General features: G+C 43.3%; 2 protein-coding genes across 10 annotated transcripts in view; both read right to left on the bottom strand.

Annotated features, from left to right (window-relative positions):
• Window positions 1-4,014, bottom strand: part of MTMR1 (myotubularin related protein 1) — a 55,163-nt gene extending 51,149 nt beyond the window's left edge. For 4 of the 5 annotated variants that reach the window (XM_035113258.3, XM_035113260.3, XM_035113259.3 and 1 more), the window contains exon 1: window positions 2,793-4,014. In XM_035113258.3, the coding sequence (XP_034969149.2) occupies window positions 2,793-2,986 (194 nt within the window). In that variant the 5' untranslated portion in view covers window positions 2,987-4,014. The remainder of the gene's footprint in view (window positions 1-2,792) is intronic. The other variant, XM_088664452.1, reaches the window with a different exon arrangement.
• Window positions 4,015-6,249: 2,235 nt separating this feature from the next.
• The window catches only part of MTM1 (myotubularin 1), a 50,446-nt gene continuing 35,793 nt past the window's right edge, over window positions 6,250-20,902 (bottom strand). For 3 of the 5 annotated variants that reach the window (XM_035113254.3, XM_088664453.1, XM_088664455.1), the window contains 5 exons: window positions 18,366-18,572; window positions 15,441-15,533; window positions 14,233-14,346; window positions 13,550-13,726; window positions 6,250-8,288 (listed from right to left, as the gene is read on the bottom strand). In XM_035113254.3, the coding sequence (XP_034969145.1) occupies window positions 8,133-8,288; window positions 13,550-13,726; window positions 14,233-14,346; window positions 15,441-15,533; window positions 18,366-18,572 (747 nt within the window). In that variant the 3' untranslated portion in view covers window positions 6,250-8,132. The remainder of the gene's footprint in view (window positions 8,289-13,549; window positions 13,727-14,232; window positions 14,347-15,440; window positions 15,534-18,365; window positions 18,573-20,902) is intronic. The other 2 variants (XM_035113255.3, XM_088664456.1) reach the window with 1 other exon arrangement.

The raw sequence follows: 20,902 nt of genomic DNA, 5'->3' as shown, positions 1-20,902 counted from the left end.
GTTCCTTGTCACCATATAATATCATCATAAAGGTAAAGGGACCCCTGACCATTAGGTCCAGTCGTGACCGACTCTGGGGTTGCGGTGCTCATCTCGCGTTATTGGCCAAGGGAGCTGGCGTACAGCTTCCAGGTCATGTGGCCAGCATGACAAAGCAGCTTCTGTCAAACCAGAGCAGCACATGGAAACACTGTTTACCTTCCCGCTGTAGTGGTTCCTATTTATCTACTTGCATTTTGACGTGCTTTCGAACTGCTAGGTTGGCAGGAGCTGGGACCGAGCAGCTCACCCCATTGCGGGGATTCGAACCGGCGACCTTCTGATTGGCAAGCCCTAGGCTCAGTGGTTTAACCCACAGCACCACCCGTGTCCCAATATCATCATACCCAATTGCGATTAATACATGTCCTGAGCATTGTATCATTTTACTATTATTTTTAATATTACTATTATTTTTATCCTTTTAATATTATTTTATATATATTTTTAATAGTAAACTTCCAAATGACTTCTAGGCAGTTTATAAAACATAAGAGCCAACTACACAATACTGTTAAGATAAAGAATAATTAAAAGTACACAGTAATTAAAATAAACAATCCCATTAAAACAGATAAATTAAAACAGCAATTAAAACAGGAGGATCAGTTCAAGAAATCACAGAAACAGCCTTTTAATTCATATTGCTACATATGAATCCTCTGGTATGTCAGCAGGGAGTACATACCACAACATTAGTGCCTGCACAACTCCTGCCAAAGTGATGACCACCTTTTGAAATTAATAAGTTATTTAGTAGTATGTAGTAGCCAGGCATCTCTCTGTGTGTGTCTCTCTCTCACACACAGACTCATCTGAAAGTCGGGATGGCACCGGATCCCTTGAAACCAATATCAGCTGCTCAGGAGAGCTCTTCCAAAGCCCTTCTGGGCCTGATTATAGAAGCATAAAACTGTAAAGTTGGGAGGGACCCCAAGGGTCATCTAGTCCAACCCCTTGCAATGCAGGAATCTCAACTAAAGCTCAACTAAACCCCTTGCAATGCAGGAATCTCAACTAAAGCTTCCGTGACAGATGGCTACCCAACCTCTGCTAAAAAAACTCTAATGAAGGAGGGTCTACCATTAGCTCACTTCTCTCATTCAATCTCATAAAATGTTGGAGGGTGCATTTATCACTAGCCTCCACAAAGCAGGATGTGTCAAACGTGGCTATTTTCATGTGTGTATCCACAACCACACACACGCACACATGAATTCTATGTGGGCTTAGGCAAAACATTTGATGAGACTCTGTAGAGCTTCCTTGGAGTGTGCTGTCAAGGCTGTGTTATCTGCAAACCTAAGGACCCACCACACTTTTTTCTTGGCACGGATGTGTGCCAGGTTTAACAGACCCCCACCACTCCTTGAATGGATGTGCACGCTGTCTTCAGCTGAGGGCATATGAGCAACAGAGAGAAGAATGTGCCAAAGAGAATTGGGGTGAGAACACAGCCCTGTTTCACATTGCTCTTTATAGAGAAGGCATCAGAAGCTGTCATACTGGACACTGATGCACCTTTTCATTGAAGGACACAATCATCTTGTGGAGCTTAGGTAGGCATCTAGTCAGATTGTGTATCCACAGCAGTGACCAGAGGAGGAATGACCACTGGCAAAAGCACAGAGAGAAGAAATGCAATAGTGCTGTAGCAGCAAAATTTCATCTGCCCCAGCTGCAACAAAACATATCTCTCCTGTATTGGACTCTACCGGCAGAGCAGGCACTGTAACTCTCCAACTGTTTGACTTCACCCACAAAGGCACACTCTTCCACTGCCTTCCAAAACAGATGGATGCCAACAACTATACCTATACATATATACAGACACACAGACATAAGTGCACACATGCATATAGTACACATATATAGTATACACACACAAATTCTCTCTCTCTCTCTCTATATATATATATACTTACTATTATTTAGTTCTATACCACCCTCCATCCAAGGATCACAGGGCAGATTACAATATAAAAATGTGAAAATACAAGTATAGTATACAGAGATCTTCTTCTTATTTTCTGGCAATCGCTAGTAGCTGAGTAAGATTCTCTTCCATGAACACGGTTTTAAGGACGAGTCTGTAAGTGACTGGGAGGCCGATTCTGGAGCCACACGTCCGTTCAAAGCGGGGACATAAGTTTCCAGGTGGGAGTTGATCACGGTGAGGATCTGCCAAGCGTGCATTCCTCTTGGCCCCTTTCCTCCTGAGTTCAAGCGTTTTCAAATCCCATGACACCTTTGGAAAAAGGTGTTCTCCCATTGGAGCGCTTGCAGGCCAGTGTTTTCCAACTGTCAGTTGCATTTTTTGAGAGTCTTTAAACCTCTATTGTTGACAACAGGCGTTACACTTTCCATTCTTAAATTGGGAATGGAAGACTATAATCAAGCATCCGAACAACATGCATGCAGACACACATACATAGGCATACACACGTACATATATGCACACATATCCATATAAATGCACAGGTATGTATATAAACATGCAGATATATACATAGATGCATGCGTGCACCCACGTACCCACCCCATTCCCCCACCCCTTCTCTCTCGTCTACCGATGCTCTTATAACGAAAGGGACACCAGGAATAGGAATAGGGAGCGGCTTTCCCCTCCCTCCGACAACACACAAGCCAATCCCCCGGAGCGTGAGGAGAAGGCAGCCGGCGAGCATAAAGCGGAGGCGCTGCCACCCCCCGCCGCCTCCTCTCGGGGCCCGACCCTCCCTCCCTGCCCTCACCTGTCGAGGGTCTCCACACTCGGCTGGCGAGACCCGGCGGCGCTCGACGACGTGGCCGCCCCAGTCGCTGCAGCCGCCGCTGCCGCCACGGCCGCCCCGGGCCCGGCCACCGACGCCAGGCGCGTGGGTCTCCTTAGCGGGCCGGCGGGTCCCGCTCCGCTCTCGGCCGCCGCCGCCGCCGCCCTGCCGTCCATGTTGCCGGCGGCCGTGGAGAGCGGCCGCGGGCGGGCGGGCAGCGGGGGCTTCCTGCTTTCCGTCCTCGCTTCCCGGCCTGGCTCGTGAGGAGAAGCAAGGAGGCGGCGGCGGCGGCAGCAGCAACCGGGAAGCCAACTGTCACCTGGTGGAGGCGGCCGCCGAGGCAGCGCGCGGCGGGCTCCCTACCCACAGGCCTCCGCGGCAGGAGCACGAGAGGCGGCTGCTGAGGCGGCTGCGATCCTTCTCTGGGGAGTGAGGGGGAGAAAAGGGCGGGTCGGGCGGAGCCGGCCGAGGGACTCGCGTTTGCCTGAGAGGGGGAAACAATGTGCCGCGGCCGCGGTCGAGATTTCAGCCCCGCTTGAGAGCCGTTCACACGCCGCTTGTGTGTCCCCGCGCGCACCCAGCCCCTACTCGGAGTAGACCCGTTTGAATTCATTCTCTCTCCCCCCCCCCCTCGACGTGCCTGCCTGCTGCTCCGAGTAGGAGCCAGGAGTGATTTTCCTCTGGGCATGAGCATGATTGGAATGGCAGATCATTGTTCTCGCTTTTCTATCCCATTGGGATGGGATTCCCGCCACCCTCGCTTTTAATTCGTCCCATCTTAGCCCTCCTCCCCCCCCCTCTTCCCTCAGGCCTTTTAAATCAGCGGGTGACAATTGCTGCGCGCAAATGGGACTCTCGAAATCTCCACCGTTTGTGGCGAAAGGGAAATTTGAGCAAGAGGGAGGTTTCCTCGAATATCTCCCAAGGCAACGGTTCTAAAACTTTTTTTATTTTTATTTTTCCCCTCCCCCACTCTGGGGCACACTTTCAGAATGGAAATTTTGTCACGCCGGGTTATTTACTTATTGGTAACGAAAGCATTGGGAAACGAAGAGACACAACCCAGCAGTGCTTGCTTTTATAACACAGGACACGACTGCTTTGCAATATGATTGGTTGACATTGGAGAAAGTATAAAACAATGCTGCTACATAAGAACATGTTCCCAAAATATATCAATAAACGAGCCTCATATGCAGTGTTTTTTTCTAAAAAAATGTTTAGGGGTACTCTCATTTTCCTACTCATATTGAAATACTGCCCCTCAATGAGGCCAAACTTAGATTCACAAAATGTTTAGGGGTATGCGTACCCCTGCATACCCCCAGGAAAAAAGCAGTGTGTATATGTCTGTACTCAATGAGAGGCGTGAGCTTGCTTTTGCCAGGTAATTCCATTTATGTTAGGTCTACTTTGCTATTACTGTGATGGCAAGGTTGCAGGTTTGATCCCTGTATGGGGCAGCTGCATATTCCTGCATTGCAGGGGGTTGGACTAGACTACTAGAGGGTTGTCAGGGTCCCTTTCCAACTCTACAATTCCATGATTTATAATACATAGAGTTTGGCAAGCAGAGGGAGTTCTCCAATAAGGGCCTTACCAGGTACAGTAGTTGGTTTAGCATTGCTACATTAAACTGAAAGTATAAAGGGGATAAGAAAGGTACAGATTAGGAAGGGGGTGCGGGTAGATTACCATTTCGTAAGATTTCCTGAATTTGCTAACCAGTTACAGCGGAAATCACAAAGGACCATCAGAATCCCCAGATAGTTTGTTGATGTTCTCTGCCTGAGATGCTGAAGCTAATACAGAAGATTAGCTCTTGGGAGCTACCAATCCTTGATTTAAATTAAGAGCACTCCTCACCATAATACTATTAGTGAAAACAACAGGTAATGTACCTCTCACCAGCATTGTACGCCTTAGATTTTGTAACATCCTCCTCTTTTACATGTGGCAGAGCAGAAAGGAAACGCATATGCTAAAAATAAACACAGCTGCTAGTCACATGCACTTAACTGTTTGATGAAGGTGTACAGCTTCAAAATGAATTCAGGCACTTAAAATCAAATTTCTAACATACTAGCCCATTTCAGTCAGCAAGCCACTAACCAAATTAAGAATGCCCAATATAGCTGTAACTTTTACACTTACAAAGCTTGGTGATCATTAATGTTATAGCAAGAAACATGGTGGAGACCTATAAAGCCTTGTGGCTCAGAACCCCAGTACCTCAATACTACATATTCCCATATGAACCAATCTAGACCATGCGTTAGCCATCCAAGGTCCTTCTCCATGGGCCCTCTCCAAATGAGATGTGGAGGGTGCCAACCGGAGAATATACTCTTAGTGGGTGGTTCCCTAGACAGGATGGGAGACTGCCTGATCCTTTCCGTGAGGCAACTCCTCTGGGGAGGCAACTAGAAGTAAATCTGATCCTGACCCCACCTCCAGAGATATGTCAGAGCCAGCATGAGCAACCTTGCAGAGACAGCCCATGTGGAGTGCCCAGTCCCAGAACTCCAGCTTCTTGTCATGCAAACAGCTTTACCTGCCCCACACTCCAAAATAAAGGTACAGAAGGTTGTACTGCTTGTTGCAGGGGGAGGCAACCTAAGGCCCAGGGGCCGGATGCGGCCCAATCGCCTTCTTAATCCAGCCCACGGACAGTCCTGGAATCAGCATGTTTTTACATGAGTAGAATGTGTACTTTTATTTAAAATGCATCTCTGGGTTATTTGTGGGGCACAGGAATTCGTTCATTTCCCCCCAAAAAAACATAGTCCGGCCCACCACATGGTCAGAGGGACGGTGGAACTGCCCACGGCTGAAAAAGGTTGCTGACCCCTGGGCTTGTTAGATCAATGTATTAAGGTTGCACTTAGCCATGTATCTTACCTCTGGTGTACGTTCTGAACCTTGTAAGCTGTAGTTTGTCTAATGTACTGATCTGATTAAGCATTAAAGCCTTTGGAAGAATGAAAGCTAGGAGTTCCAGTTCTTCGGAAGGTGGGGAGGCCCAAGGCACCTGGGAAGAGCATTCTATAAACTGGGGCTGCTGCAGAGAAGGCCTCTTCTTTATCACCACCCTTCAGACCTTCCTCGGAGGTGGTTCAATAAACAGTGTTACCTCGGTTTGCGACTGCAATCCATTCCACGGAGCCAGTCACTCCCCAAATCGGTCGCTCGCCGAAGGCATGCTTCTGCACATGCGTAAAGTGCCGATAGAGCGCTTCTGTTCCCGCACGCGCTGCGCAGATCGCTTCTGTGCATCCGAGCGCCGTGGAACCCAGATGTAAACATTTCTGGGTCCGCGGTGGTCAGAAACCGAAGTGGTAGCAAACCGAGGTTTGACTGAATTCTGTTCAGTATAGTGTGGGCACCCTGGAATTGTGTATAGGATTGGGCTGTTTGCTACCCAGAAAAGAGGCATAAAAAATGTTCAGCTTTTTTTATTTCATATGACTTAAGCAGGTATTAAAAAATCAAGTTATACTTTCCCAAACATTAAATTCTCTAGAATTCAGGACACAGCATCACCTGTGGTCATAGAAACATCAATCAATGGTATGCAGATGTGAAGGCAAATGTATTTAAATCTGTTTTACAATACTCCCGCTTTCCCGCAACCCCCCCCCCATCCCCAGCTGAGCGTGTAGTGTTTTACTTAGTAAAAACAAACAAGATAGCAATTAATCCACACTAGACAGTATGAAACATACATGATGTTTTAAGGGTTCCTTTGAAAAATGAGATGCTTATAAACTGCAGGCAAACAAAAGGCAGTTATATCAGTCTGCATAGTTTTTCAGAGTTTTATGCTCGGTCATTTAGAATAGGTTGATGGGATACGTGAGTTTCCTTGTAATTCAAGTTATGCAGTTCATCTCTCAGATTTGTTTCCCTTACAGAAAACAACAAGCCATGTACATGTGCAATGAGATAAAGACAAAAGAATTACGAGTGTGTGAAATTTAGAAGACAGGTATCAAGTGGAAGGAAATAAATCATGCATCAACTAGTGGAATTTATTACTAGTACTTCAGTCTATCCCTGAAGAAGTAGTGCAAATTTCTCAGTATACTATTAACTGTATTAATGTGCTCTGTTTTTCTTTTAATGAAAATATACTATTTCCAAAATATCCCAATGTCCTCTAAAACTAATAAATTTATAGTATTTTATGGACTTTGTCTTCAGTCTTTGAAACCTAAAATATTTACACTTTACAAAGAAAAGAATACTCAGAACATTTCAAATTAATTTACAAATTATTCCTATGATATCCTTGCCAGCTTACATTTTGTAGATCAAAAATTACACATATAATAATTTACAAATGGTAGACAAACACCCTCAAAGTGTCAAATATGTTGAAAATAAGTCATGTTAGCTGCAAACAGTTCTTCACAAATCCTATGCTTCAAGATATTCTGAACTGACCAAATATCACTTAATAAACTTAATAATCCTAAACAAAATGTGGATTGAAATATCAAGTTGCAAGGTCTGTGCTTACTTCACAAGTGCTTGTAATGTTTTAGAATGATTCCTGAAAGGAATTATAAAATTTAACAAAAGACTAACATGAAGGCAGACAGCACCCTGAATGATCTGCAACATTTAAATATTTTCAGTGCACTCCCTATTTTCTGCATATTATTTAATATATTTGAGAAAAATACTAATTTATTATGGGAACAAGTTATACAAGCTCACACATTATGTTCCATCTCATAAGGCTGCTGCTCTGAATAGGCACAAATTTAAGTCATGATAGCTTACCACTATCACTGAAATAAGTAAGAAACCATATAAAACTAGTCCACACAGTAATTGATCCTCAAGAGCATGTGCCCTTAACGACTCTGCTTCTTACACCACAGGCTTCTTACATGTGCATATGATTCAGCAAATTTCTCATTGGCATCAATGACACTTTGCTCAATATATGAACTTAAACATGCATTTTAAGTCTGAGCAGGAGAGCCTATAGCCAAAAATGAATTCATACTGTCTTTAAAAAAAAAGATGATGGCTATTATTGGAAGCATTAGCTATATCTATTTGGATTGCAGTAGGAAGGGGAAAAATACCTTTAAAGATATAAGTACTAGCTGGATGACATTTTCCCAGGCAAAAGTTTGTGAAAGGCACATAAATCAATTTTTAAAAGCCCACTTGTGTTCAAATCCTCTCCTATAGGGACAAAGATTTTAGGAAAAAAACTCTACATAAGGCATCAATGTTTTCCTCTTGTCCAATACATCAGAATAAGCACCACTTTTAACAATGTTCAAAGAAAATAATCCAACTCCTTCAAAAGTGAGTTTGCACGTGCGACATCATCTGTGAAGAAGATGAGGAGGAATTGGGAAATTTGGGGTTCGCAATTTGCAGTTCTTCTAGTCGTTTCACGTAGTCATCGCGTAATGCCAGTAGCTCCATGTAACGCTGTTCCACTGGATTTGGCTGCTAGACACAGTTGAAAGATTTTAAAATATGTTATTTTGACTTCGCTGAAGATACAAAATAATCTGAGATTTGAATAAACATTTTTATTAGATTTCCCAATTTAAATATCTAATCCATTTTCAAATTATACAAATTATGCAAATATCAATTCAACATTTAGTCTAAATCCTCTGCCAAATTATACAAATTTATCGACCTCCCATGCTTCAGACTCAGAAGGCCTAGTCCTCTTGTAATCACTGCAATTCCTTTCAAGATAATCTGAGATTTGATAGCTAAATCAGATCAAGACCTCCATCTTCAAGTCCATATGTGTAGAGATGACTGGCTGCATTCAGATATTATGTTCAGCAAGGTTTAGCAGGTTCATGCATTTCCCTCCCAAATGGGTTCAAGGAAGAATACAAAAACTTCTGCTTTTTGTTAAGAGTAGCTTGCTGCGCCACCCACCCAGAGCTATGGTTAACATCAACTATTTATCCTGTTTTTCACCAATAAAGGTTCCAACATCAGTTTTTTAAAGATACTGTACGTGCCCCGAAGCTTACAATCTAAAAAGACAAGACACAAAGGGAAAATAGATGGGGCGGTGGGGTGGGGTGGGGAGAGGTGGTAAGTAAATTGAGGAACAAGTTCTAATGTTGCAATGACTGTCTGGGGTGGACAAGTTCGAGAAGAGTTGCCAAACACTGCCCATCTCTCAGCTGTGCCAGCAAAGTATTCCCACTTCCATCCCCTGCTGCAGCCTGTTGTAATTGCTACTGCCAGGCAACAGTGGATGGCAGGATGCAGCCTCATTTGTTCTCTTCCCTCTACTTTTAACAGCCTGTAGTTAGTTCTCTATGGTTCGTTAACCCAAGTCTGCTTCTGAAAGCAAGGCTTGTTTTAAATCAGCTATAATGAATTAACCACAGTTTGTTAGTATGGATGAGATGACAAACTGTAGTTGACTAGGAGCAGAAGCAAAAGTTTCCAGACTTCCTAGTCCCACCCCTGCAGGAGGAGAGGGGAAGGTGATTTGCATAAGCCTTGGAGCAGATTAGATCCATCGTAGTTGAGAGTGACACCAGAAAACAGTAATTCCACCTTTCAATGAGGTCTTCAGAGTAACATATACACACACTTAATACAAATAATGGCAATACATGAAATTTCTCCAAGCACTTTGCTTTCCTAGGGCCTTTCAATAACAAATCTCTTAAAGCAGACCCTAAGCCCAGCATTGATCTGCCTCCCCAAACCTTTTATCTGCTTGCTATCAAGCAAAGGAAGAGCACAAACGAGACCAGATATACAACACACCTTCACTGTTAACTCCATTTGCGGAGGTTGGGCAGTCAATCCGGTGAACTGGGCTGCACCACCTGCCCTAAAATATTTAAATATCCCTATTTCTAGTGCTATGGTTATGTATGTTTGTGGCTAAAAACAAACTTTACATATCTCTCTCCCAGTAAACTAATTTACAGGGATTTTTTTTGTTCTAGAATGCATTTCTTTTCTATCCATGCAAAGACCTTCAAAGCAGGCACACTGGATTTATCGTGGCTGCAACTCTGAATGGCACACAGAGCATTGCCTGGCTTTCTTCCAGCCCCCAGCGTGCTGTAAACACAACTGGAAACACAGTACAGAAAAAGCACTGCCTTCAGGCTGCTGCTGCTTTCTAGTGGCTTGCTGATAAAGACTGCTTGTTAAACACAGAAGCTCTCTTCTCTCTTTGCTCCCAGCTGTTGTACCAAATATTGAGGCTAAGAAGTATCAAGTGTATCCCATCTTTTTCTCCTCAGTAGATCGACTTTTACACAGTAGTTAACCAGGAAGAGAAATACGGAATGCTTGAAGAGCAGCCAGAAGGGGTTCAATAGTGAGACAGAAAAAGGGATTACTCACCTTGCATTATAGCTTTCTAATTCCCCAACCCCAAGCACATTCCCATGTCACGTACTTCCAAGTAAATGTTCTTATGGCTGGCTTCCAGTGTTACCCCAAAACAGGGAAGCAGAGAATAAATCAGACCAGGGCCAATCTAGCTCAGCGCTTATGTTCTCATAGTGGCCAACCCCCAAGCTACGAGGAGCCCAACAAGCAAGATATGAATGCAACAGCACATTTCTGCTTGTGATCTCCGGCAACTGAGTTTCAGAGGCACACTGCCTCAGATACTGGATTTACCGTAATATAGTCCTCAAGGCTAATAGCTACTAACAGCCACATTCTCCCTGAATTTGTGACATTTGTGACAAGATGAGGCCTTTACTCCATCTTGTGGGAGGGAATTCCACAGTCTAACTGTATATTCTGTGGAGAAGTACTTTATCTTGTCTGTCTCCCATCATTCAACTTCCTTGGATGATCCCAGCTTCTAGTATTATGACAGAAGGGAAAAATATATCCTTCCTCACTTTGGCAACACCATGCACCTTTTTAAACTCATCATATCCCTCCTTATTCATGTTTATTTTTCTAAACAGCCACAAATATTGCAAGCTATAACAAGAGTTGCTCCAGGCACTTAACTGTTTGGATTGCCCTTTTCTGCACCTTTCCTTTCTTTTCTTTTCAAGTCATTTTTATTAAATCTCCCTAAATCTCTCAGAACATTATACATTTTTTAACCTTAAAAGTTTCTTTTTGACATCCCAGCCCCCTTTCCTCGTCTTTTTTTAAAACTTCATTACCTGTTTTACAACATACAGTTTTACTATCTAAACTCCAGTATTGTTAATCCTTTCATTAATCTGCTGCTTATATTTCAAATCCTGCCAGCGACTTTCTGTATGGGTGATTTGTTGTTTAGTCATTTAGTCATGTCCGACTCTTCGTAACTCCATGGACCAGAGCACGCCAGGCACCTTTCTTCCACTGCCTCCCGCAGTTTGGTCAGACTCATGTTGGTAGCTTGCACTGTCCAATCATCTCATCCTGTGTCGTCCCCTTCTCCTTGTGCCCTCCATCTTTCCCAACATCAGGGTCTTTTCCAGGGAGTCTTCTCTTCTCATGAGGTGGCCAAAGTATTGGCGCCTCAGCTTCAGGATCTGTCCTTCCAGTGAGCACTCAGGGCTGATTTCCTTCAGAATGGATAGGTTTGATCTTCTTGCAATCCATGGGACTCTCAAGAGTCTCCTCCAGCACCACAATTCAAAAGCTTCAATTCTTCGGCGATCAGTCTTCTTGATGGTCCATATTTTATCGGTGATACTTTAATATATAATCATTTTCTGCAACTTTTCCAGCTCTAGAAGAGACCTTTTAGAGGTGCAACAGCCAAAAGTGTATGTAGATGTGTTAATGACCATGTCATTACTGAGGAGGCAGGCTTAGTCATTGTTTAAGGACTATCCCTGCCTCCGGGTCTGGGTCCTGACTGGAAGGATATGGAATCAGCATGACCTGAAAGTGTTGCTGTGCGATGCCAGGTCAATGATGAATAAAACCACTGCCATTCACGATTGTGGATGGAGGATTTGACCTGGCATGTGTGACAGAGACTTGGTTGGATGAAGCAGATGGGCCTGTCCTTGCTGCTGCTTGTCCACCAGGTTTCTCTTACGTACAACAACCCAGGTCATGTGGGGGAGGGGGTTTGCAGTGATTTTTAGGAAGTCATTAGTTTGCACCAGGAGTCCTATTTGAAAGACCCAGTTTTCTGAGTGCATGTTCTGGAAGCTGGGCAATAGGGGCAGTGCAGGATTCCTTTTGGTGTACTGACCTCCCAGCTGCACCAAGGATTCCCTGCCCAAACTGCTTCAGGTTGTGGTGGATGTGCTCCTGGAGACACCTAGTTTACATAGAGCCCGGACAGCCCCATGATTTCCCCCAGAGCTGAGGGCGATGAAACAATTGTTGAGATGGCTAGAGCCCCGGTGGCGGAAAACTCATTCTGAATTGGACCGGACGCAGGTTAGAGCTCAACATCAAGCCTACCAACAGCGATGAGTACCTTCTTCACCACCTCTATTGCATTTGCACAAAACAGCAGCAGGAGACTCTTTAAGGTGGTTCTCAATCTATCGGAACCACCTTCATCACCAGGGCCTGGTAGGGACCCTAAGATCTCCTGAAATGCTTTTGCAAAGTTTTTTGTAGATAAAGTTGCTCAGATTCGGAAGGAGGTAGACTCCACCGTGGACCAGGTGTGCAGCCTGGGAGTCATTTTCAACTCACAGCTGTCCATGGAGGTGCAGGTAAATTCTGTGTCCAGGGCAGCTGTCTACCAGCTACATTTGGTACACAGGCTGAGACACTACCTGCCCGCGGACTTGCCAGAGTGGTGCATGATCTAGTTATCTCCTGCTTGGAGTACTGCAATGCGCTCTACGTGGAGGGTATCTTTGAAGGTGAATCGGAAACTACAACTAATCCAGAATGCGGCAACTAGACTGGTGACTGGAAGTGGCCACCGGGACCGTATAACACCGGTCTTGAGAGACCTGCATTGGCTCCCAGTACATTTCCAAGCACAATTCCAAGTGTTTGTGCTGACCTTTAAAGCCCCAAATGGCCTCATCCTGTATACCTGAAGGACCGTCTCCACCCCCACTGTTCAGCTTGGAAACTGAGGTCCAGCTCCAAGGGCCTTCTAGTGGTTCCCTCACTGTGAGAAGTGAGGTTACAGGGAACCAGGCATAGGGCCTTCTAACACCCTCCCATCAGATGTCAAGGAAATAAGCCACTATCCTACTATTAATGGACATCTGAAGGCAGCCCTGTTTAGGGAAGTTTTTAATAATGCTGTATTGTGTTTTTAATATTCGATTGGGAGCTGCCCAAATAATTTATTATTTATTATAAATAATAAATTATAATTATAATTATTATTACAGCTACAGATGCAACATCCGGAGAGGGAGAGTTTGATCCCTAGCATTGCCACTGAAAAGGATCTCAGCCAGCTGAACTAAGAGCCTGGGAACAATGCAGCCTTTCCCAACCTGGTACCCTCCAGATATACTAACCACAGCTCACATCAGCCCCAGCCAGCATGGTCTATAGTAAAGGATGATGGAGGCTGCAGTAAAAAAACAACAACATATGGCGGGCACCAGATTGAAGAGAACTAGGATACAGAACTGTTAGTGAGACAGACTGGTGGCCTGGTGTGGCATGAAGTAGCTACCTATTTTCATTTAAGGGGAGGGAGGGAGAAAACAGGTTACAAATCTATAAAGTGCCACAAATACTTCAGCAGCTGTCCAATATTTTAAAATATAATAATAATAATAACAACAACAACAACAACAACAACAACAACAACTTACTTGTTGCCTGATTCTTGGGTTCCACCTAATATAATAATTGACCCAAAGTTCCAAGTGCCTCATGCTTGCTACTGGATAAAGAACACGATTTAATTCTTTAGAATAAAAGGGATTGATATACTTTGATTTCGCACTGTTTATCAGGGACCACAGAGATAAAGTTTTTTCGCTCAGTTTCTGCAAAGAAAACAAAAGTGTCAGCATTAATTTAAACCATTTGGCATGCCGTAGAAAAATGTGACACAGCTTTAACATTTCACACAGCTGTTATCTCATAGAATTGCACAGGCAATAGATACTGGTATATCTTTTCTAAAAAGTAGCCCTTCAAAGTGGCAACCTCTTCATTTTCTAACTGCATGTAAACGATGAATATGTTTTAATGCTAGTATTCTTCTGTCACCAACTTCATTTTAGTCATTCCTTGCTGCAACCAAATATGCAAAGAGCTGAATTTTAAATAAAGTTATTAAAGGCATGCAGCTTTCATCTTACATGATTACTATTGCTAACTCCAAGATCAGATCGATTTTTATGGACCTAGAGACATTGTAAGATATGACTGGAATAACAGACCCCAAGTAACATGAAATGGTGCATATAACATGAAGCATAATACAAACATACACGAAGTCTTACATCCTTTTCAAGCTCAGTCCAAAATCACCTGAGCACTAACTCACCTCTTTCTCTCTTACAGAGTCGCAATTATACAAGAAAGTACCAAAGCGGCAGGAGTACAAATGATCCAGAATTGCAATCAAAAATTGGTCATTGAATTCAAAAGCTGTAGGGAACTAGACACAAGAGGAAGAGAAATCAAGTTATCTTTTATCTTTTTGAGTAACAGAGGTGTCTGCTTCATATGGCAACAGTAACAAAAAGTCAAATTTATTTATTTCCCATTTATCCCCCTTTTCAACATATTTTTCATGCACTACTTTGAAATTAATTTACAAAAATTATAACCCACCTTACTCTGCAATGCAGATATAACACAGCTTACAATACCTTGTATAATACTGAAGGCGGGATTTAACTAATGGGTCCCAACAACAGTAGGCCTACAAAAGCTGTTTGTGCTATAGGGCTTCTCCCCCGCCGCACTGGCTCAAGAGGGTATGGGGAACCCCCAGAACAGCACACAGAGCAAGGAGTGGCAGGGGTTGGGGTTGTTCATCTGGCAAGCCAAAAAATGCTTGCCCTGAGAGAACAACTGCCTTAGGGTGTCTCTGAATTCCTCCCTACAAAAATGCCATTTTAAAGAGAAACACCAAACACAAGACTCCAGGCAACCTAAGACCAGGGATGTAAAGGCCAAAACCAGCTCCCTGAAAGCAAACTGTTGGCCAGTGAAAGTGGTATAACATTGGCAGAATATGTTCCATCCTGCTAACTCCAGAACAAACTATGATTGCTGCATCTTGACTAACTGAAGTTTCTGGGTGGTCTTCAAAGGAAGCCCCACATAAAGTGCGCTACTAAAGAGCTAAATGGAGTATGAAAGACTATTGCCAGTTTTGGCACTCCCCAAGAAAGCAGATAGTTGGAAAAACAGATACAGCTGATAAAATATACCCTTAGCCATTCCTACATCTGCACATGCATAAGGATTCAAGAGTATCCTATTGCAAAACATGCTGAACTTCAAAGTCACCAAAACCCCTAATCAATGGAATTTTACCTTCCACAAATTCTGTTTGTCCACTGCATTGACAGGGGAAACAAGAGAGAGCTGGGTTCATTGTCATACTGGTGATGCCACAGACAAAGTTTCTGGATGACCTCACACAGGTAATCTTAGACTCTAGAGGACAACTCCCAGTCAATTTACTAGGTATAACCAGACAGGATTACATTCGCCACATTAACCTTAGACAACACAACTTACTTGTTTAGAGATCTGCCACACACAGTCAATGAACTGGAGGAAAATAGGTGACCTGTCAGCATCAGCATGATTTTTGTCTCCATGACCAATTCTCTGAAATGAGAATCACACAAACCTCACTTGAGTCAGTTCACTCTGTCTTGAGAATCTCCATTAACAGGGTTGGGTTCTTTCCAGAGAGACAGAAAGATGGCAGGTGGCAAATGTAAGATTTACTCAATGTTGACTATTCTTCAGTGAATTTAAATGAGAATTAACGGTCCAGGATGAAGTTCACTCTTTGAAAACCTCAATCAGATTTTATAGTTGCACTGCTTTGTGTGTTGAGCCAAAGGTGAACTGTTCTGGAAGCTCTGCAAAGACCTTCTTGGTAGTCAAGATAGCCCCACAATTAATTGGTGGTTGATGTAATCATGAGTTCATATATGTTTATAGTCTCTTGCTTTGATACAGGCTAATTGCCTTGCTTTGATGTTAATCTTATCTGTGGTCTTGGGATGCTGGACTCTGAACCCAGAAAGGGGAAACTATCTGTAAGATTTGGCCATTTGCCACCTATGCCCTCATCTGGTCAGGTGAAGTGATGGGAAGTCCAGGCCAAAGTGAGGCATGCTGCTTTGTGTATAAAGAATGTGTGGGTGTTTGTTTGGGCATGGATAAGCCGTCTCTGTGATGTCCATGCCATAAAGTCTGGGAGATCTGGCAGGCTGACATGCTGCAAATCTACACCTTTCTTTAATAAAGCACTAGAACTGATCTCTCTGGTGTTTCTCACACATTTCTTTGGCACCCCTGCACCCAACCACTCCCATGAGCCCTCCTTTGGTCCTGTGGTTCAGAACACTTGGGCTGGCTTGTGTCCTTGAATTACCACAATTAAAAGACCAATGGGCTTTTAAGTTATACTGATTTCAAGAGGGCGTTAAAGCACAAGCCCAAACTGGGCTGGATTATGTCCCCAATTTGGAGCTTTTTCTCTCAGTTTAGCACCCCAAGTATTTTTATACAGAAAACTGTGAGCCTATTATGTTTAAGAACATGCATTTCACAAGCATTACCCATTTCCACATTATGGATAATAAGGGGAGCATTAATATGAACCACAATAAGTCTATCATCTACAATTCTTGCAGGACCACCCCCATGTTACAACCCCCCAATCATTTTTCACTTTCTAAATGTTGAGCAACACACTGCTAAAGCGACAGCTCATTTATTCAAAGGTGGCCCACTTGCCAAATAACTTGAAACTAGATGGCACAAACAAAGGCTTTTTAAAATGGACTTGGAGCCGTTTTCAAAGGGCACATTAGTTTATTATTGAAGCAGCGGTTAACTGCCAAATTTTAAGTTATGCTCCTATACAGTAATGTAGTTCTCCTCAGGGCAAAGATTTAAAAGCCACGCCTCTTTGGTCTGGGAAAATCTGCTCACATACACAGGTCTGACAGCCCAAGTTTGCCGTAAAGACCTAATGGTAAATGAACACAGGTAAATCATGTTTGTGTACATGACTGCTAGACACAAAACACTATTCTTTAGATCAGTGTTACACCAACAATGCTAGTGAAACTGTTTTGACTCTTGCAAATATGCTTTTAATCTTTTTAGTAATTTATAATGGATTTTACTGTTTTTGTACTTTAAAGCTTCACACAAGAGTCTTAAAATTTAAGAGGAGGTGGTGAACTAATGTCTTTCTAGGCCATATTGCACACAAAGAAGCACTACTTCAAACCCATGTATAAAAATGTCACTATCAAAATGTTCCTGGAGGAAGACACATAGGATATAGGCTGACTCTGCAACGGAACTGTTTCTTACAAGTGTCAAAGCAAGCTTAGTATATCCAATCAAGTGTCAGGCAGTCTGCAAAACACATTTAATCATAGGCTGCTGAAAAGAACTCATGATTAAAGAGCCATAGTAAAAGCAAAAGAGCATAAAACACAATGCTTTAAAATTTACACACCAAAACTGGCACCCAAAATGTCCTTACTGTGCATCAGAAAAACAAACTCACATTACATATATCCAAACAAAGCTTAAAAGCACCCCAAGAGGTAGATTGGTATTACCCACATAATGCAGATGGTCAGTGGGGGTGCTTAAGACTGTCTGAATACCTCTAAGACAGCCTCTGAGAGACTGTTACAGATTGCGGGGGGGGGGAGGGGGGGAAGTGGCACTTGCCTAAGGACACACAGAGCTCATGGCAGAGGAGATATTTGAACTGGAAATTTCCTAGTTCATTATTTCAGTCTTAGACAAATGTTACACCACAGCTTGGACAAAACTTGAAGGTCCACTTGTCCAAGAGATAATGTGTGATTGCACTTATAACCCACATGTGCTCATAAGGGGACTGATTGTGGCATACATACATGAAACCCTAAATCCCACATATTATTTCTGTTCTCCCCGCCACCTCCTGAGATTGACAGTGTTTCACACCAAACTCACGTTTTGGCTTGGTGTTCTGTGTGAGCACCAAACTCAACAATGCTTAGCGTTTTTTTAATGTTCAAAGTGCTTCAAATGCACTCTCTCAAAAATCCATACAGTGGAACCTCGTGTTACGGACGGGATCCGTTCCGGAGGCCTGTCCATAATGTGAAAAGCCCACAACTTGAAGTGCTGTGTCTGCGCAGGCGAGCAGTGCAATCTGGCGGTTGTGCGCATGCGCACAGCAAGATTTGCGCTTCTGCGCATGCAAGAGTGGCAAAACTTGGAGGTAACCCATTCCGGTACTTCCAGGTTGCCGTGAGACGCAAGACAAAAACAGGCAACCTGAAGCGGACGTAAGATGACTGTACAATAATCCTGTTTGACTAGCCACTCACATATTACAGACAAGGAAACTTGCGACAGACAGATAGGGGTTTATCACATTGACCCTTCAGCTTGGTTCTTAATTGTTCTCACCGAAGCAAACTTGTGTCCAAAGCTTATCCATTCTTTCTGCACCAAAACTTGAAAGCCCACAATCGTCCGGTAGTAGCTGTCCAACATCAACATAGCTAGAGAGGTGAGTTGTGCTGTACGGTCCCAACCATCACTGCAGTGTACCAAAACTGAACTCTTTCCAGAGGAGACTCTGTCTGCTACTTGAATAGCACCTGTTAAAACAAGCTGGCAAAAGGAACAAAAATACAATTGAGGTAACACTAAAGACCATAATATCTACTACTGTGGGCAAGAATCCCGTAGAAAAAATGGAGTGGCCCTCATAGTCAACAAAAGAGTGGCGAAAGCTGTACTGGGATGCAATCTCAAAAATGATAGAATAATCTTGATACGAATCCAAGGCAGACCTTTTAACATCACAGTTATCCAAGTTTATGCACCAACTACCGGTGCTGAAGAAACTGAAATTGACCAATTCTATGAAGACTTACAACACCTTCTAGAAATGACACCAAAGAAGGATGTTCTTCTCATTATAGGGGATTGGAATGCTAAAGTAGGGAATCAAGAGATAAAAGGAACAACTGGCAAGTTTGGCCTTCAAAACGAAGCAGGGCAAAGGCTAATAGAGTTCTGTCAAGAGAACAAGCTGGTCATCACAAACAGTCTTTTCCAACAACACAAGAGACGACTCTACACATGGACATCACCAGATGGGCAGCATCAAAATCAGATTGATTATATTCTCTGCAGCCAAAGATGGAGAAGCTCTATATAGTCAGCAAAAACCAGGCCTGGAGCTGACTGTTGTTCAGATCATCAGCTTCTTATAGCAAAATTCCAGCTTAAACTGAAGAAAGTAGGAAAATCCACTGGGCCAGTAAGACACAATCTGAATCAAATCACCTATGAATACACAGTGGGAGTGAGGAACAGGTTTAAATATTTAGATTTGGTGGACAGAGTGCCTGAAGAACTATAGATGGAGGCTCGTGACATTACACAGGAGGCAGCAACGAAAACCACCCCAATGAAAAGGAAATGCAAGAAAGCAAAGAGGCTGTCCAATGAGGCCTTACAAATAGTGGGGAAGAGAAGGCAAGCAAAATGCGAGGGAGATAGCGAAAGATACAGGAAATTGAATGCAGATTTCCAAAGAATAGTAAGGAGAGACAAGAGGGCCTTCTTAAACGAGCAATGCAAAGAAATAGAGGAGAACAGCAGAATGGGGAAAACCAGAGATCTGTTCAAGAAAACTGGAGATATGAAAGGAACAAGAAAGGTGGCAAGAATACACAGAGGAATTATACCGAAAGATATGGAGGTATCGTACACCCCAGGTAGTGTGGTTGCTGACCTTGAGCCAGACATCCTGGAGAGTGAAGTCAAATGGGCCTTAGAAAGCACTGCAAATAACAAGGCCAGTGGAAGTGATGGTATTCCAGCTGAACTATTTGAAATTTTAAAAGATGATGCAGCAAGTTTGGAAAACTCAGCAGTGGCCAGAGGGTTGGAGAAGATCAGTCTACATCCCAATCCCAAAGAAGGGCAGTGTCAAATAATGCTCCAACTACCGCACAATTGCACTCATTTCACACGCTAGCAAGGTTATGTTTAAATTCTACAAGGCAGGCTTAAACTGTATGTGGACTGAGAACTCCCAGAAGTGCAAGCTGGATTTCGAAGGGTCAGAAGAACCAGAGACCAAATTGCAAACATGCGCTGGATTATGGAGAAAGCTAGAGAGTTCCAGAAAAACATCTACGTCTGCTTCATTGACTACGCAAAAGCATTTGACTGTGTTGACCACAGCAAAGTATGCCAAGTTCTTAAAGAAATGGGAGTGCCTGATCACCTCATCTGTCTCCTGAGAAATCTCTATGTGGGACAAGAAGCTACAATTGGAACTGGATATGGAATAGGTAACTGATTGGTTCAAAATTGGGAAAGGAGTACGACAAGGCTGTATATTGTCGCCCTGCTTATTTAACTTATATGCAGAATTCATCACACAAAAGGCTGGACTGGAGGAATCCCAAACTGGAATTAAGATTGCCGGAAGAAATATCAACAACTTCAGATATGCTGATGACACAACCTTGATGGCAGAAAGTAAGGAGGAATTAAAGAACCTTTTAATGAGGGTGAAACAGGAGAGCGCAAAATATGGTCTGAAGCTTAACATCAAAAAAACCAAGATCATGGCCACTGGTCCCATTACCTCCTAGCAAATAGAAGGGGAAGAAATGAAGGCAGTGAGAGATTTTACTTTCTTGGGTTCCATGATCACTGCAGATGGTGACAGCAGTCACGAAATTAAAAGACACCTGCTTCTTGGGAGAAAAGCGATGAGAAACCTAGACAGCATCTTAAAAAGCAGAGACATCACCTTACTGACAAAGGTCCGTATAGTCAAAGCTATGGTTTTCCCAGTAGTGATGTATGGAAGTGAGAGCTGGACCATCAAGAAGGCCGATCGCTGAAGAACTGATGCTTTTGAATTATGGTGCTGGAGGAGACTCTTGAGAGTCCCATGGACTGCAAGAAGATCAAAC

The sequence above is a fragment of the Zootoca vivipara genome, chromosome Z2 (assembly GCF_965207765.1).
Source record: "Zootoca vivipara chromosome Z2, rZooViv2.hap1.1, whole genome shotgun sequence".
In the NCBI taxonomy this organism is placed as follows: domain Eukaryota; kingdom Metazoa; phylum Chordata; class Lepidosauria; order Squamata; family Lacertidae; genus Zootoca; species Zootoca vivipara.
This window is presented reverse-complemented; position numbering and strand designations above follow the sequence as displayed.